Genomic DNA, 18162 nt, shown 5'->3' with positions numbered 1-18162 from the left:
ACACCAATGTTTGCCTTTGACATTTGTACTAATTGCTGGCTAAATATTTACACGGATTATACAGGCCAATGCATGGCTGGCTGGATGGTGTAAAGTCTACACCGTAGATGGTGTGTGTAGATAGTGTGTGTGGAGTGTGTAAAATTACTTTTCAGATGTCGGGGAGTGCCACGCTTTCTGCAGAAATATTTCACTTTAGATTTCGTTTGAGAGTTAATTCTACTGTAGATCTCCCCCGGAGCCTGGAGCTGTTCTCTGGGAGCTAAAATTCTCTGCCAGCTACGAATAATTCTGCTGCCCATTGCCTTGCTCAACTTTGACGACTCTCTCTGCTGTGGCTTTGGCTCTCTGTTGTGGCTTTGCATTTTGCCTTTGCCTTTGCCTTTTGCTTTGCCTTTTCCTTTGCCTTTTCCGTTCCCTTTTGCTCACCCCTTTTCTCTGCCCAGCAGTAACTCTTATCGGTTGGCCCCGTAATTAACGTGTTCTATTTCTGGATGTTGTCTCGTCGCCGCTCCATCAATTGTATCATCAATTGAGTTTCAGCCGCCGCTCGCAGACGCTGCAGAGCAGGGGGGAGCTCCACAATAAGATTATCAAAGCTGGAACGAACGGACGGGCGGCCCAAGCTGGCCAGTCCAAGCGGCTGTGCTGTCTGCTGTCTGCTGGCTGATTTCTGCTGTTTCTGTTGCTGTTGCTGTTTGTTGATTTAATAAATTAAAACTCGTAAATTAACTGTGAAGGCAAAACGACGCGCGACAAATCAAATAAATAAAAGACAAGCACCAGCAGATACACAGACATAGAAGCAAAGAGTGCATGTGCGTGTGTGTGTGTGTGCAATGCCCGTTCCCATATGGCGAGCAAGAGCCACCAGGAGAGTCTGCCGAAGAGTCTCCAAAAAAGTCTACAAAAGAACCGCAAAAAGAGCCTGCGGTGAGTATTGGTTGTGAAATCTGCCTCTGGGGAGAGAATTTGCTTTAGGCTGGCACTTCCTCTGTTCCCCACTCTGACAGCGCTTAAATCTGAAACACCAAAAAAAAACGCCCCAAAAATGAACACACGTGTGGCGCTTCCGCTGAGCAAATACATATGCCATCAATATCCCATATTCCACCACTCCATTTCATGCCGCTGCCCCTGCCCCTGCCCCTTGCTACCTTCGCTGGAGGTTGTCCCTTGCCCACAGCTGGCAGCTGTACGGCTGTCGCCGTAGCCAGGTCGTGGCTGTCTTATCAGCAGTTTCCCATCTGTGTTAATGATGCCTTCCATAGCTTTTCGATGGCCAATGGGTTCTGCTGCACGTGCAGCAGCAGCAGGGGGCAGCAGATAAGCGACAATCCCCCCCCCTGTCTGTTTATTTGCCCAAAATATCAGCTGTGATAAGAGCTTCGATATGTAACACACGTGGGGGCACACGGCAGTCAATTGTGGAGCTTCGCTGGCCAAAGTCGTTAACCCCGTTCGGCCAGTGGGTGACTGCAACATGATTGATTCCACGTTGCACGTTGCAGGGGCACGCTGCAGGGTCTGGGCTCTGTTATTTAATTGAATTGCGTCTGCCACGCTGCTGGCAAACAATTTCCACAATTGATCGATGACTGCGTGATCGCGGAAAGGGTTTGAGAATCGAGTGAATTGCGGCTGAAGCTGGTCAATAACTGGCTTAAAAGTAGGCAAAAGTCTTTACAAGAAATGTCTAAAGAACAAACGTTAAAGTGGGATTAATGCTGTAATTTGAATACCTGAACTAATCAGCTACTTGGGGGCATAAATTGTTGATGGAGTAAGGAAATAATATGACTCGTAGCAGCACTTTTTGCGCAGTCTTTGGAGCCTGCAACTGAAACAAAAATCATAGACAAAATTCGCACTTAAATTCAACTTTAACGACAGTACAAATCGCAGCTCAAACTTACACTTTAATTCCTTTTTAGTGCCAAAAATTGCAGCCAAAACCTCGAACTTTAATTCCCTTTCCAATGCCAAAAATCGAAGGGAAAACCTTGCACTTCAATTCCCTTTTTGCAGATAAAACATGGCAAAAGCCTAAGGCATAGGCGCGCCACTCAAAGCCCAGATTGTACATCAAATTTCAATCGACAACATTGCGGAATTCCTATGAAAGAAATAAGAAGGAGAACTGCTCCTAGAACTCAACACTCCCGCTTGCTGCTCCTGTTGCTGTCCACTTGGCCACAGCTCATCGCAGCAGTTTCTTGTCCGCATGTCCAGCACAGGGTCCAAGTGGAGGCCACCAGAGCCTCAAGTGCGTCGCTGCAACTGAGGCTGAAACCCACTTGAAAACTGCTCGAAATCGATGCGCCTGCGGCCTCTGTCCCACCTTCGTTACGCCCGTCAGCAGGCAGTACAAATTGCTTGGCCATATGCTGTGGAAAGAGAGGGGGAAAGAGAGGGGAGGAGTGCTGTTGAGGCTGCTGGCTAATTTGTAATTATCGGCAAAAAGAGAGTGCGAGACAAAAGGAGGAAATAGACAAATATTTACAGTGCGCATCTCGCTGTAATTGCCGCTGACCCTTGTCCCTACCCCTGTCATCCCTTGGCCTCGCCGTCAGCTGGCCAGCCTCAAGGTCGTGCCGCAAATATTGATCCATCCGAAGGGATTGCCAATTGATGGAGGGCGGCTCCTTGCCTCCATTTTGATTGTCTCCCCGAGCTGCAGCGCTTGTCCGCGTTCCGCTGCGTGTCTAAAGGGCTTTTCCGACCAATTAAAGTTCGCATTAGCCAACTTCCGTGGCAGTCCCACTGCCAGTACCCCAATGGAGCTCGGCCACTGCTTTGTGCACGCGTACAAGACGCGCCTGCTGCTGCATCTTGTGGCAGCCACGCATCTCGGCTGTGCCGTCTGCTACGACTTCCTCTACGCGCGGCTGCCACGGCTGGCGGTGGAGCTGCGGCTGGAGGCGCCCATTGGCGGCAAGCTCAAGTATTTGACCTTCCTGTGCGGCCTGCTGCAGTGCGCCTACTACCTCCTGGCGCTGGTCTACGATGTCCTGCGGGCGCGGCGACTGCGGCTGCTGCGGGACTTTCTGCTGGCCAGCTACGTGGTGCCCTTGGCCCTGACGGTCAGCCTCACCTTCTGGACTCTGCTGGCCATCGGGCGGGAGTCCATTTATCCCGGCCTGCTGGATCTCATCTATCCCGCGTGGCTCAACCAGACGCTGCACTCGTTCGTCGTGCTCTACGCCCTCCTGGAGCTGTGCCTCACGCAGCATCGCTACCCTCCACGCAGCAGGGGACTCGCTGGATTGGCACTGTTTATGGCTGCCTATCTGGCCTGGATGCACTTCATTTGGCTGCGGACTGGCATCTGGGTGTATCCTTTCCTGGGTGCTCTTTCCGCAACCGTGCGGCTGCTCTTCCTGGCGCTGATTGTGGGCCTGAGCTTTGTCTACTATTTGCTTGGGGAGCGAGTGAACGCAGTTCTGTGGCCAAGAAGCTGCGGCTTGAGGCGTTGGAGTAGCAGCGAGTAGGAGGCAGCAGCGAGTGGCAGCAGCGAGTGGCAGCAGCGAGTGGAAGCAGCGAGTTGGAGACACCCCAAAAGGAGAGCTGAAATAATTGTTTTCTAGTATAAAATAGAGACATTTCCGCTCCGTCCCGAGTCTGTTAATTAATTTGTTAAGGACAAGCCCAAGTCTCAGCCTCCACTTTGCTTTTGCGGTTGACAGGGCGTGGCATTAACACACAAAAATCAATTGGTTGCACGTTGCACACAATGGACACGCTCTCGAGAGGCGTTGCCACGCCGCAGATTAACGATCGAAGCGAACAAAAGGCGAAGGTCTGAGGCAGAACCCAAGCAGAAACTTTCTGCGAGCAAAATGCAAGTAAAAGTATGAAGAATTCTGTGACAAGTGGCTGCCTAGCAAAATTCTCTGGCATTGGCACTGTTTGGCGTTGATTTTGTTTCGGTTTCGTCATTAATCATTGGCAATGGCTACAAGGCAGGCAAATGGCAGGCAAAATGGCAATAATTCAGCTGCCAAAACAGCTGAAGACTGCCCTGAATCCACACAATCCTTTCAGCACGAGTCGAGGTTCCAATTTCAGGGGAAACAGAGACACAGCAGACGGTCCTCCAGCCAGCCACTTGTGCTAAAAATATTTCAATATTGAATGCCGAAAACAGCTGAAATCCATTCAGAACACAGCCTGGGATTTGTCGGGTTGTTTATTGTTTGCCGGAACTAGGACGAGGACGATAATGCCGGAAACGTGTTCCATGTGCACGCAGGGGATGTCCTGTGTCCTGCACGCACAGTGGGGAAGAGCAAGCAGTTTGAGGGAATTTTAGAACTATTTTTGATGGAGAAATGCTCGACCCAAGGCTGCAACTGTCTGCCTGCCAATTGGCCTCAAAGTCGCGACTTTTGTGGGTAATGGAAGCTGCGTTTCTGTAGCGGAATATTGGGTTTCTTCTGATCTACTGATCTCCTCCGCAGCACCACTGTGCTGTGTGCTCTGCGCCCTGCGATCCTCTGCTGCCTTCCGACTGCCGAGTGCCTCTCAGCGGGAGCCGCTCTCTGTGTGTGCCAGGATGTGCCAGCATATGTCTCAGCTGTCTGTGGATAACTCGAAGGTTTTCCTTCCCTAAAACTTGCACTCAAACCTCCAATTGATTCGCATCTTGGCGTTAAGCTCCCAAGCGGGAAGTTTCCTTTAATCAATCGATGGCTCAGCTCCTGGCTGAGTCCCTTGTGAAGGTATTCCTTTCAGACGTGCTCAACTTTTGCAATTAAGTGGGTTAATAGTGTGCCTCCACTCCCGCCTCCCCTGGTAGCTTCTCCCCCCTCTAATTGCGCACGTCAAAGGGAATCGCGAGACTCCTCCCCGCACAGGCCACCGACGAAGCGAATGTCGTTCGCAGACACGAAACGACTGTGGCACAGCCAGTGGCATGCATCAATTTGTGCAACATGGCGAAATTTCACGCGTTGCGCGGAGGAGGCGGAGAGGCAGAGCCGCGAAAAGTTTAATCAATGCTGACAGGAGACAATGGCAGCGGGCGAAGGCAGCAAAAAAGCGAATGAATGGAGGGGAAGGCAGGCTACCCCTGCCGCAATGGGGAGACGTTTCCTTCCCTTTGGTGGAAGAATTTCTTGTGCGGATTTGGCACACTCTGGGACAGACTTGAAGGCTCTGTGAAGCTGCCTTCTCGGTGCTGATTACCGTCGAAAGGGGTGCGCAAGGAGTGACTGAATGATGTGTGCTCCCCCTCGCAGACACTCCCTCTGACACCCCCTCCCTGCCACCTTCCTAATAAACATAAATTGCTGATTTGAAAGTGATTCGCGCAGCCACCGCAGCGGGGACTCCGGCAACTGCCTGAGAGCACGTCTCGCAGATTTCTTTCCCACTTTTTTGTTTGCATAAAGCGGAAACTTCCGCACGGCGGCAACATGTGTTGCACGGGAGTGGGGCGTCAACAAATGGAGCGGCAAGCACATTCGTCAGAGGAAGAGTCAGAGAGCACTTCCTAGCTCAGGGCTGGACTCGTGACACAGCCTGTCAGCGATGCCATCGCTGGCCGAAAGCCGCCATAATTGTGCATTTTTTAAGCAAAACTCAAGCCAAAATCTAGCCTGAATTATGATTGGATATCTATGAGTGCTGTGGCCCTCCTGCTGCTCCTGCTGCTCGCATATGAATTTACAAATTCAAACAAATAAACCTGAGAGGGGGAGACAGAGAGCCGTGGCGTGGGATACAAATAAAAATGTCATGTTGCTGCGGAGTCTCTGCTGTCACTTGATGAGGAAAGATGCTGCTACATGTGTGTGTGGCAGAGACATTTCCATTTGCCACTTTGTAAAACGCGCACACTGGGGAGGGGGTACAAATCGCGCAAGCAGTGTCCCTGGGAGGATGTCCCCTGGGAGGGCTGGAATCACATCAAGGATTTTGTTCCTCAAAGCAGGGGGATAAGGATGGGGCAGGCTGCTGCTTCCCTTGGCGCACACCTTTGGAAAGTAATTTCTTGCGGCAGACGCGCATTGTTGGCATTTTGGTGGTTAAGGTGACAGTCCCCCCCGTTGCCCCGTTGCCCCGGAATGCCTGGCATTTTTGCTTATGGCAAATTCTATTTCTGTGATTGTCGCGTATAAATTATGTGCGAAAGAAAGTCCTTCCGTGTGGCACAGCTGGCATCCTTTAATTATGTGGCATTTGGCAAATTCCCCAAGCACGTGGCACACACCCAGCCCCCTAAGCCACCTGTCTGTGCCAGCAGCTGTTTGCGCTGCTCTTTCGATTTGTTTTAATTTAAATATTTAAATTATTTTGACCTGTCATTGCACTCCTTGCCGGGACACTCCTCTCTGCCATTTATGCACATTTTAGCTGAATAATTTCTCTCTTTTACAGCCACATAAAATGGAGGAAAGAACGCTGGCAGTTCCAGTTCCAGTTCCTTGCTGATGGAATGGATTGCTGCTGAACAAATTGCAAGTATTCCATTCCCATTCATCCTCCAATGAGCACTTTGATAGTGTTTTTCTTTCCAATTTGCTGGCAGCCAAAGTTGTGGCATAGTTTTGTGGCGCAACTTTCCACAAAAGGAAGAGTAGAACTTGCAGGCAAAGACTAGAGATATCTGCTGTGTCCTATGCCCCCGAGGAATGCTCAACTTTAATTATCAAAAAATTGTTTCATGTACTGCCAAAATGTACACAAAAAAGAGCTCCAAGTTTCTGCTTGGATTGCGCTTTAGTCGCTGCCCCTTCCCAGCCCTAAAACAACACCCAAGCTACCAATAAGCAACAAGGAGAACGGGAACGGGAACGACTCTCGCTTGCCACAAAGTAATAAGTGCACGACGAGGGAATTTAAATTAAGTTACCAACTTTGCATATTAAGACCTTTTGCAACCGGAACTGGGAGAGCCGTGGAGGGAGAGACACAGTCACCCAGAGACCCACAGAGGCACACAAGTCCGTCCACCCGTTCGTTCGTGTGTCCGCTCGTCTGTCCGTTCGGGTGTCCGTTCGTTGGGGTTTTTGTTACCCTTTTGCCACACATTCGCCACATGCAATGGGCAATGGATATGCGCAAAGGGCACTCGAAGGGGCACTGGCCATGAGCCCAAAGGCTGGCACGTAAAGGAGTTCGCTCTTCATTCTAGTTCATATTCCGAATCATAGCACCCAAGAATATTGCCCTACATCTCCCGTTTCCATCTGCACTCATAAATGCCACAACAAGTTTTGTTGGAGAATATTTTCGCACGACTCTGCCATTCATTGATTTCAGTTTCCAGTGGCTTTTACGACTTAGACTGTGTTGTGTGTCCATTGGGGGAGCAGATTGGAGCTGCAGATGGCCATTAAAACCGCACGGGCAGCACTTTTACTGTGCGAATGAGTCGTAGGTGTGCCTGGGGGGGATTGGCTGCCATTAGACACAAGTACGAGTGTAGCCATGGCCACAATCAAAGGCAATCAACTGTGAACAATTTATGACATTTATTACACTTTGAATGCCATCTTTATGCGTGGAGTTTCCTCTGTGGCAAAGTGCCTTTGCATGCGATTTGCCTTCAGCTACATCAAAGTTCGATTGCCAGCAAAGTATCTACTCAACATCGAGATACTATTACGGATAAATATTGTTCAATTGTGTGTCAAGAGACCAGACCAAAGCTTCACCTTTACTCATAGGATATTTCCTCTATCATTTTCAACCAATTTATTCAAAATTCTCACTCTTAAGTCTAAGCAGTCATAACACAGCGAATCGCTTCGATGAAGAAAAGTCCCAGCGGGCAGAGCAGAAGAGTGAGCGCCACCCACAGGCAAATCATAAGCATTTTTCCCAACGTAAAAGGTGCGACGATGGCATCCCTCATCAGCATTATGCCCTGCGCAATGAGCACCCAAATGGCCTTCAGCACCTTGATAAAACAATACAAACTTATGCCCGTCTTGCAGCCCGTAATGGCTGTGGCCATGGCGTCAATGATCTTGCCAACCCGACTGCCGAGCGCCACCTTTATGATGCATCGCACAAATTCGATGGCTGCCTGCTTGGCTGGCCAGGCCAACTGCTTGGAGGAGCGACCAATGCAGCGCCACATCGAAAAGTGGAACACTTTAAACAGCAGAGTTACCCAGAAGCCCGCTGGCGCAGACCACAGGCCGGACTTAACGAAACTAAAAACGCCACCAGAAGGAACACAACGAAGAGTTTCTTCAACGGAAAGTGGAAGCCTCGCTGCGGGAAGGCCATCGTATGGGAGTAACTGCAGCCAGGAAGCTGAGTGAGAAATTTCCTTAATCTTTCGCTCTTAACTGCAGATCTTCTACTGTTAAGTTCATTATTCTAGGGGCAAATTGTAGCCATCAAATTCCAATGAAGTGTGTCCAAATCCTAAGCGAAACAAAAGCAATTTCTATCAATCGGTTGTAGATCAGCGCAGTTTATATTTGGCATTCCCTGCGCATAGTTGCCAGCGGATAAATGACCAAAAATGTTTGCTCCAGTCTCCTTTTACCCTACGCAGCGCCTGGGTGAATAATCGCACTCGAACTCGCACTCGTTTTCGTACTCCTCCAATGCCAAAAGTCACGTATGCATGCGCCAGACCTTCTGTTGGTTGCCAAGCCGGCAGCGAGCAGCGTGAGGAGGGGTGGCCGCATGGCAACAACTTCTACACTGATGGCCCGGCCATTGGGCATGGGCATGATCGTTATGACGCTCTTTTCGCTGCGCTCTTCTTTGTCTCGCGATTGACGTGCGATCAGTTCCGTGCTTGCGCCGTTTGCCAAGAAGGAAATGAATGTCAATTATTGGACGCGCTCTCCCTCTCTCTCTCTCTGGCACACAATTGTGGGGGAGAATACATCAACGTACTCGAATATATGCGAAACGGTCATCAAACTTCGATGATAATTTCTGCAGTCGCCATGGAGAATGGAGAATATTTAGGCACACAAAGAGGCAGCTCCTCCACTGTGCGTGTTCCCTTTAGGCAGTTCTCACTGTGCCTGAGTTGTGCTTCAGTTGTCGCTGCTGCGCTTCAGTCGTCGTTTTGTGCATTTTATTGCCGCGGCGAATTTGCATTGGCGCCCCCCGCATGGAAAGTTTCGTTCACCTTTCGATCTGACCACACACACACACACACAGCCGTTTTGTAGAGATGTGTGTGTGTGTGTTTGCAGCTGAGATTGTGGCTTTTGATTGATTGCCTCTGGCCGTATGCTAATTAATTTGAGCATCGGTTGAGCATTATTCAGCTCCAATGCAAATTTGTGTGTCGTGCGGTTACATTCAACTCTGCCGTTGTCAAGGGTGAGTGTGTGGGGGGTGGGGGCCGTAGTTCCGGCCTTTTTGACTTCACTCATAGAAAGCAGATTACATTTGGGTACTCTGTGGGATCGACACGTCAGCGTAATTAGGAGAACATCGTCAAGGTAGTCTTTAATGATTTTCCATGTGCACGTGACTTTGTCGCCAAACTACGTTTGGGCGCCAGTGACGTCGTTGCCTTCCCCCCACCGACCTTTGAGCAAACCGACACAATTCCGCACGTGAGCGCGTACCCGAATCCGTCCCGACGTCACATGTGACGCGGACGACATCCAAAAGAGATCCCGAAAGAGAGCCGCCTGGTGGTGGGCGCCGGGCAACGGTGCTTCCTCTCTCCGCTACCTGCCATCTGGCTACCTGCTCGTACTCGTACTCGTACGTGATGTCTGGACAAACGTGCCGTTGTCTGCGGCCAGAGAGAGAGAGAGAGACAGTCAAAGAGATTCGTAAAATGCTTTTTAATGCAAATTAATTTGCAATAAGCAATGGCCCCAGATTTGCACTTACATTTGCACTCAAACTTAAATCCTTTGACTAACATTTGTGCCTCTTATGATTCAATACATTTTGGTGTCTCTGATTCAAACTTTTTGGATGGCACTGTGCCAGCAAATGGCAAAAGTTCAGCCACAGGTCGGCGTCTGCTGTTACTACATGGATATTGAGCTGAGCATTGTCCGCTGTCTCTGTCTCCGCCGTTCCTGGCTCGTACAAAAAGTTGTTTCACCACAGAGTGACAATGGCACAGCCAGAGACTAAGAGAGCGACAGAGAGAGAGAGAGAGAGAGAGGTGGCAGGGAAGCGTATCGCACCCAGAAGCTCCGTTTGAATTTCGGAAAATGCCAACAATGGGTGGGCCAGCCAACAGTATTCCCCGTTGCTAAAAAGTCGAACGCGTAGTGGCAAACAGACATAATTTGCTCCATTGTTTCATATGCACTTTGTCTGTGTCTTCCATTTGCCAGCAGAACGAACAAACGGAGAGAATGTGTGTGGTGTGTGTGTGGAGAGGAAATGCCACACAATGGCTTGGCAATCAGCGCTTCAGGTGCCAGCACAGAGTTTCTCCGCCGCTGTGGCGAAAGTTTCATCATCAGATCTGCGTCGATTAACTGGGGCATTCGGAGTCATCTTCCGAACACACTTTGGATTGTGTTCTACGGAGTACAAGTGCCAGATCTTTCTCCAGTAGATTTTAGCACTCAGTTTAGTAGAGCTGCAATCCAATTGGACTTCCCTCTCACATGTTCAGGCATGGCATTACTGCCGCCCTCTGTGTGTGGTAACACGAGAGCACAGGGCAGCGGCTGGAAGGAGAACAAGTCCAAAAATGCTTGTGCTCTTGCTGCCAGGCTTATGGGCTATCCTCTATTAGACACAAAGCCAGCCACAGAGAGAGGGGGAGGGAGAGGGAGAGAGAGAGACGTTGACAGACGTAACATGACACAAAAGTCAAGTGTGAAGGTTGAGTGGAGGGGGGAGGTGTACACTCTAAAGGCCCCGGGGTGAAGCCCCACAAAACGGCATGCCACAGTCGGGCAGCCGCAGTCGGGGCACAGTGGGGCACGAGCAAGACACCAGACACCCAGCGGGGGCGTATGGGAACGCAGCAGCAGCGGCAGCTACAACACTGCACGATACAAGCAATTAAACAATTGCAAACCAATTGATACACACGCTCATTAATTAAATTAAATGATGGAGGAACGAGCCAGCCCAGAGGAGGGTCTGGCGAATGGCTGAGGCAGCAGCAGGCGTGCGTACGCCCAGAGCCCAAGAGGGGCCACGGCGGACGTTGGGGCAATCAATCATGCCAATTAGTTTTAATGGCCCATTGCACAGTAGCAACGTATGCAACGGACTGCCTGCAGTCCGCCATTAAAGCTGGAGCCCCGGCACTACAGTGCCAGAGTCCAGTTGCAGGCAGCTCCAGCTCCAGATTCAGATGCCAAGTAGACCCAGCCGCACCTTGTCCACTGGTTGTAGTCGTTAAGTGTAAAACTGGGATTGGAGCCCCTTCTGGTAGTGGCTGTAAAAGTGCTAGAAAAGGCACAAAAACAGAGCGCCAGATGCAGGAAACTTCCAGTGATCTCAAAGCGGTAAAGAACCTTCGGGTCATCCCAAGAGGAGCCATGAATCTCGAGGCACATCTGCCAGGCATTGCCATAATTTAAAACAACTTTAAAGATCAGTTTCTGCTGCCATTAAGATCGCTTTTGAGTGGAAGTAAATTCCGTTTCTAAATGCAGACAAGCGTCAGCCCAGTCGACCGATAAGTGGCCAGGGAGTTCAATCAAGTTGAAACTTTATCAAGTACCAAAATAGTCCAAGTCGATGGGGGGCTTGCTCTACTATCTATGGAGCTGCCAAACAATAGAAATTCATTTCGATAAGGAACACCTTTTGGGTTGAGTATTCTTGTGCCTGCTGCCTGCTGCCAATTGGGGCATTCAACTCGTGTTGACCTTGCCCAGCGGGGGCAGTGCACTCCACAGAAGTCGTGAGGTGTTGACAGACACACACGAGCGGTGCTCTCCTGGCCGAATTCCACTGGCTCCATGTATGATCAAATATTTTCACAGCTGTCCGCGTGTCATAATTGCAATTTGATAGACTGTCAACACGTGCCCCACTCCGTGCCGCCCAGGTGCGATCTGCTAGAAGTCGTGGGGGTGAATGAACAGCCAATAATTATCACATCTCAGGATAATATTGGACAGCCGAAGAGATTTTAAACGTTTAATGACTGATTACACCTTTACTGGCATTTAATGTATTTATTTATATAATTTTCCAGCGTTGACTGAATCATTTTGGATTGGGAGAGCCTCTAAATTTAGCTTCTAGCAGATGTCCCAAGTGTAACCCCCACTCGCATTTTGAACTGCCATCCATCCGCCTGTTGATCACTTTGATCGTTTTGTTTTTCTCTTTTTTCCTTCACATTTTGTTACTCTTTTTGTTTGGGCTCTGCGACTCTTTGATTGTCGCTTTGTTGCCAGGCAAACTTTTCTACTCTTCAGTGCTGGCCTGTGGGTCCGCTCGTTAGTGGCTGCTGCCAGCCAACAGTGCAGAGCGGGGGAAGATCGATCAGTGCCAAAGAGCTGGCAGAGAGGAGAGTTCGAGGGACTTCTTGGAGAAATGGTTCTAGCTTTTGGCTTTTTCAAGAAGAAACTTCAACAGGGCCCACATGGATCGTCTAGCCCGAAATGTCAGTGGCTTGTGCCTCTGCTGCCTTCGTCGTTGTTGTCGCCTTGTCGTTGGGCAACAACAACAGCTGATGTCTGTCACCAGATAATGACGGATAACTGTGCTCCGCATAGACAGAAAGAGGGGAGAAGGAGGGCTTGTAGGTTTATGTAAAAATGCTTAAAGTGAGGAAGTAAGTCAAGCCCCACAAACGATGGCTAACGGATGGAACTGGTCGAGACGGGTTCTTTGCGCTGGAAACTCCTCCAAAGAGAAGCAGCCAGAATGTTCCACCTTCTAAACACATTTCAGATCGTCTTATATTATATTAGAATCCACTTTCTGGGCTGTTTGAAAGGTGTCCTCTGTGTGTTGGCAATACCCTCGAGTATTCCTCTTATATTTTCGCGGTGTTGTGTGGCCATTTGCATAGCCCAAGTGAGTGACGGACGGATTTGTGTGTCAAACTCTTTTAACGATCCGCTTTGGATGCTTCGAAAATGTTTATTAGGTCCCTCCTGATCAGATCAAACACGAACAGGGGAGCAATGAAAGCCAACAGACAGAGCCAACTGATGAAATCGAGAGATACGCTCAGAGACCTAACAATTGGTAGCTTTCCATCACCCATTAAAGATCGGTTTGAAAAGATTCCGCTGGAATAAGCTCTCCCAGATCTTTGAAGTCTTGAGCTGGTAGAAAGTGCCAGTACATTCGAGACTCTGTTTAGGTTCTTCCCCATGCCAGCTGCCAAGGCAAATAAATGATGCAATGGTCCGTTGTCTGTTGTACCTTTCCATGACTAACGATAGATCCCATAAAAACTGAATCTGTCTCCAAGCGAAATATACGCATAACGATGGCATCTTATCACACTTCCGATTCCGATTCCGCCGCCGAATATTCGTACATTCGTATGACAAATGCTCTCGAAAACTTTCAGCACCTTGGGGCCTTGGCAACAGCCGCTGGCCGCAGACGGCTGTGAGTCAGCGGAAGGGGCAAAGAAAGAACTTCCAGGGCAGGCGGCGGTACGACTAAATTAGATCAGTGCCAGCGTTTAGCCAACAGATCTGATGAAATGAAACCACAGAAGCGGGAAAACCCAAGGCATTGTCTAACGGGCGCAGCAGCTGTGCCAATATTGGAGTGCAGTCCGGGGTGGCAAATTCAAGTGAGGAGGAGCACACGTATACACTTACACATGTATGTGTGCTTATGTGTGTGTACATGGTTGGGGCCTGGTACAAAGTTGTTCGCGTGACGAACCTCTGGTTTGCCCACTGACTGAGGTACTGCTGCCATGAGAGGGGCTTAAGGTCATCCGTATGGGTGAATGTGAATGTGAATGTGGGGCTGTTGTTGCCAGGCAGGACGGACGGAACGTGACGCTACGTGACTGTTGCCAGCTCGTCTGTTGCGCGCACAGTGGCACTGCCAGTGATTAAGTATTTATCTATATAATATGTACATTAATGGTAATTTAATGTATTATTATATTTGAATTATCATAAGCATGGGTGTTTTTGTTGTGCACTTTTTCATCTGCTTCTGCCCACTGTGCCCACTGTGTAGACATCGATTTCGCCTAGGGCACCGCGCGCGAATGTTGTGCACCTAATGGCAGCGGTGCTGCTAGCCAGTTCGTCTCCGTCTCCCACTTTTAATCGCTGACGGTGACTAACAGTACTTGCTGGCCATTGTCGTTGCTGGTGTAGTTGTTGCAGCTGGGATTCTCTCTCTCTCTCTCTCTCCCCCTCTCTCACTTTGTCTCTCTTTGGGCAATTATCTGCTGGAACCTTCAGCGTTCGCTGCTCGCTGCTCGCGTGCTGCTGCTGTTGTTGCTGTTGCTTTTGTTTCTGTTTCTGCTGTTTCTTCTGCTGCTGTTTCTCTTGCTGCTGTTGTTGCTGTTACTCTTTCTGCTGTTTCTCTTGCTGCTGCTGCTGTTGTTGCTGTTTCTCTTGCTGCTGCTGCTGTTGCTTGGCAGCTTTGAACGTGTACTCCGACCGACAATCGTGAAAACCGGTCGATGACTAATCGTCCATCAGGCGATATCATGAAAAGTGCTCCGATCTGACTTGCAATTGCACGGAACGGAACGGTACGGAACGGAGCGGAGCGGATCGCCTCGATCTAATCACATTTAATGTGTCTCTCTCGCGGCCGAAGTACCGAACCGGGGATGCTCTACAGCTAATTGGGGGACCTGACACGAGCAGATTAGCATTCAAGCGATTGCCATCAGAATGCATAATTAATGAGAGGAAACCACTAGTAGCATTAGTATTCCTTTAAAGTTCTGCCACATTTGTAAGCCCAATTGAGATTTACTCGTATATGGGCTTATGCCGTGCACAGCTTTCCAAGTCCCTCCCCACCACACGTTCGTTCGTCTATCAATGCATCCCATCCGTCCAACCGCATCGGGCATGAAAATCACACGCTGCCGTCAGCTTGTCTGGCGCGATTTTTGCTTGGCTTTTGTCGCTGCTGTTGCTCGTGTTGTTGGCTGTTGGCTGCTGGCCGTGTAATTGCACGGCAAAAAGGTGGCACAAATGGCCCCCACACCCCTTGCACCCTTCCACGACCACTGCGGAAGGCACTAGAGGTGGCCGAGAGACACGAATGTGGGAGATTGCTGGCCTTAGAAAATAATAATTGAACCAAAAGCTGCAAATAGTTCGACGAAAGTGTTCTAATATCGATTTATAGCTAGAATTAATATTAAGTTAGTATTTCCACTACCCTGTCGCGTGCATCGTGAGTGCCCTGAGGCTGAACCCATCTCTAGCGTGCACCTTGGGGAACTGCTCTTGGCAGTCCAACTGCAGTGCTTCTGCTGTCTTCCACCCCATGCCCTTCTCCACACAACTGTTGTTGTTGTTTCTGTGTGCGGAGCTTACGTAAGCGCAAAGGCGGCAAAATGAAATGAAATTGTTGTAATGGGCGATTTTCATTGCGGCATTACACGCTACCACCAACAACAACAACAACAACAACAACTCTTAAAAGAGTCAGCTCATACATAGGCATATGTATGTACATGTGTACATATGTATGGATTCACAGTCACACAGATGTATGCATGTACATGTGTATCCACAATTACCATTTCGGCACCATCTGAGAGAGAGAGAGAGAGAGAGAGAGTGGGGAAAGAGTGAGGTGTGTTTTTTGTTTGTATGTTTGTTCTATAATTACAGCCTATTTGCGCTCTATTCTCGGTACACATGAAATTTTAATGGCCTGGTCGGGGACTGGGACTGAGACTGGCGCTGGGAGTGGGACAGGTCCGAAATGCCCTGAACTTCCAGGGAAATGATCCATCAACGTGGCTTTAACGCCGTGTGAGGTCTCTCTCGCTGTCCGTGCTTTCGGATATAGTCATTCAGGCAAGTCCAAGCAATTAGACATCTGCCCATAAACACATCCACATCGAATGTGCAGCATAAAAATACAGTTGGCAATTGCATCACTGAAAAAGGTTGAAATATCATGCAAGTTGACGTGGCAAATTATCCCTTGGATCGTGGTGGGCCACCTCCTGATGCAATCCAAAGTGAAAGTCGATCATTAAAAATCACAAAAACATGTGGCAAAAGCCAATGGACGGGTCGGGTCGAGTGCCAAGTGCATTGAATTTACGATTCTGCATTTCGACTTTTCGGTGCAGCCATAATTCAGCTTCCGTTTGGCGCTGCCCGTCGATCTTCACCGTGCAACGTTGACAGAGCCAGAGACTGTTCTACTGGGTCGAGTCGCCGTGTGTGCCAACATCATAAGTTCAGACACGAGCGAAGAGGCCACAGCCAGAGCAAGATCAAAAGATATCGCTGCAATCAGGCCCGGGGCCCCGAAAACCGACACAGTAAAACATTTTATTTTTACTCTCTGCCGCGACCAGGGGCCTTTCAGGCAGGAGCCATATTTTGTGCATTAAATAATTGGCTATGGAGAAACCTCTCATGGAATCGAGTACAATTCGGTATATTTTGTGAACCTTCCAGTCTGAATCATGTGATCCTAGGGTATTCCATAGTCGAACCATTCCCAACCCCTAGCACTTTTGCCTACGTAGATCGACGATGTTTTTGTGGCGGGTCTCTCGAATGTTTTTGGGATCGTGGGGGACTACGGATGGGATTTGTATTGGCGTGCTGCCGATTTGGTTGTTTGTTTATAATTTGCGTAGCGCTTCGATTTTATTATTTCTGTTGCTTCCCTCTGAAAATAATCATTTTATATTTGATCACTTTCGACTCTGGCCATAAATTATGCTCATACGGCATGAGGCATGTGCATCCCTCAACGAGTACGTTCCGTTCCCCAAAATGTAAATACTAAAGCGGACTCCTCTTCCCAAAAATAGGATCCCGGACAAGTTTCGGCTGTTGTCATGTGGAGGAACTGACAGAATTTACATATGTATCTTAGCCACGAGCTTTTGAACCTTCAGATGTGAAGATTCTTTTGGGTGGAACATTTTTTTTTTTTTTGCATTTTTTCAAATCATTTTCTTTTATATTTAGTTTATATAAAAAATGTTTGTAAATATTTATATTACTAATAACGCTTTTATTTTAACCTCCTCCTTTCGTAGCAGAGTTCTGGAAGCCGATACACAGTATGGATGCTCGATATCCAAGGAAAGTTGTATTTCTCCTGCCCCAGATGAAGTCCCAGATGAGCCTGGCAGTCCCGAGCAGTCACTCCATGGTCCGCAAAGTGGTAAGTGTGTTCATGTCCTGCCTCTTCTACCAATCTTAAGTTTGTTTTTCCTGTTCGCAGTCAAGAACCTTCGCGTATAAGAGTTTTCTTCAACGAAGATGGCAATCCTGGCAAATATCCTACAACATTTCCACGGTCCAGAACGTCGCAAGTGTGTTCGTATACGCCTCTCATTTAATCTCCCATTTTATTTTCTGTATATCCATTTCAGTGTCAATAATGTCATCTACATGAGGATCTTACCCAAGAAAGCGGCCATCAAGGACGAATATGACCTGGGAAGTCCTGCAGTCCCGCAGATCTGGAGGACAAACTGAAAAATGCAGACGTACCTTAGATATTTAATTTAAGTTAAAAAACTAGCCTTAAAAAGATACATTTGTGAACCATAAAAATTAAGGATATTTTTATGGTTTTTTTTTTAAAGTATGCCATAGTAGCCGTGGCCTGCAGTCCTTGTCGTCCTTGATGTATTCAAACGATGCAGGACACTTTTCCGCTCACGTGGAGGCGTGGCACGTCCTTATCCGACAGGAAACAGCCGAGTTATAGCGTTGTAGTGATTGAAATAAAAATAACAATAAAATTGAAAAATTTTGAAGTATCTTTTGGGGGCAGAAATGATTCTGAAAAGTATTGCATACTTTCAGGCGAGAGGGCTTCCTTTACAAAATAGCTTAGAACAGCCGTATCCTTGGGTCCTTGAGGTCCTTGATGGACGCAAACGATTCAGGAGACTTTCCCGCCCACGAGGACTCGTGGCATGTCCTGATACGAAAGGATACAGACGAGTTATAGGGTTGTAGGGATTCTAGTTGAAAAATAACGGTAAAATGGCATTATCCTTAATGTCCTTGCATCCAAAAGGACTTCCAGCGATCCGGGGCATTGTCCCGATTACAAGGAGGTGTGGCATGTCCTGAT

General features: G+C 48.6%; 1 protein-coding gene across 1 annotated transcript; it reads left to right on the top strand.

Annotated features, from left to right (window-relative positions):
• Positions 1-2762: 2762 nt before the first annotated feature.
• Positions 2763-3557, top strand: LOC117893260 (androgen-induced gene 1 protein). Its single transcript, XM_034799827.1, has one exon. It carries the CDS (start codon positions 2778-2780, stop codon positions 3489-3491), a length of 714 nt encoding a protein of 237 aa, XP_034655718.1. The 5' UTR covers positions 2763-2777; the 3' UTR covers positions 3492-3557.
• The last annotated feature ends 14605 nt before the right edge of the window (positions 3558-18162 follow it).

The sequence above is a fragment of the Drosophila subobscura genome, chromosome J (assembly GCF_008121235.1).
Source record: "Drosophila subobscura isolate 14011-0131.10 chromosome J, UCBerk_Dsub_1.0, whole genome shotgun sequence".
Taxonomy (NCBI): Eukaryota; Metazoa; Arthropoda; class Insecta; order Diptera; family Drosophilidae; genus Drosophila; species Drosophila subobscura.
Note: the sequence above shows the minus strand (reverse complement) of the source record. Positions and strands in the feature narration are given on the sequence as shown.

Bases quoted from the DNA above. Each gene is read 5' to 3' on its own strand.
- LOC117893260 (XM_034799827.1), top strand. From the start codon at position 2,778: ATGGAGCTCGGCCACTGCTTTGTGCACGCGTACAAGACGCGCCTGCTG.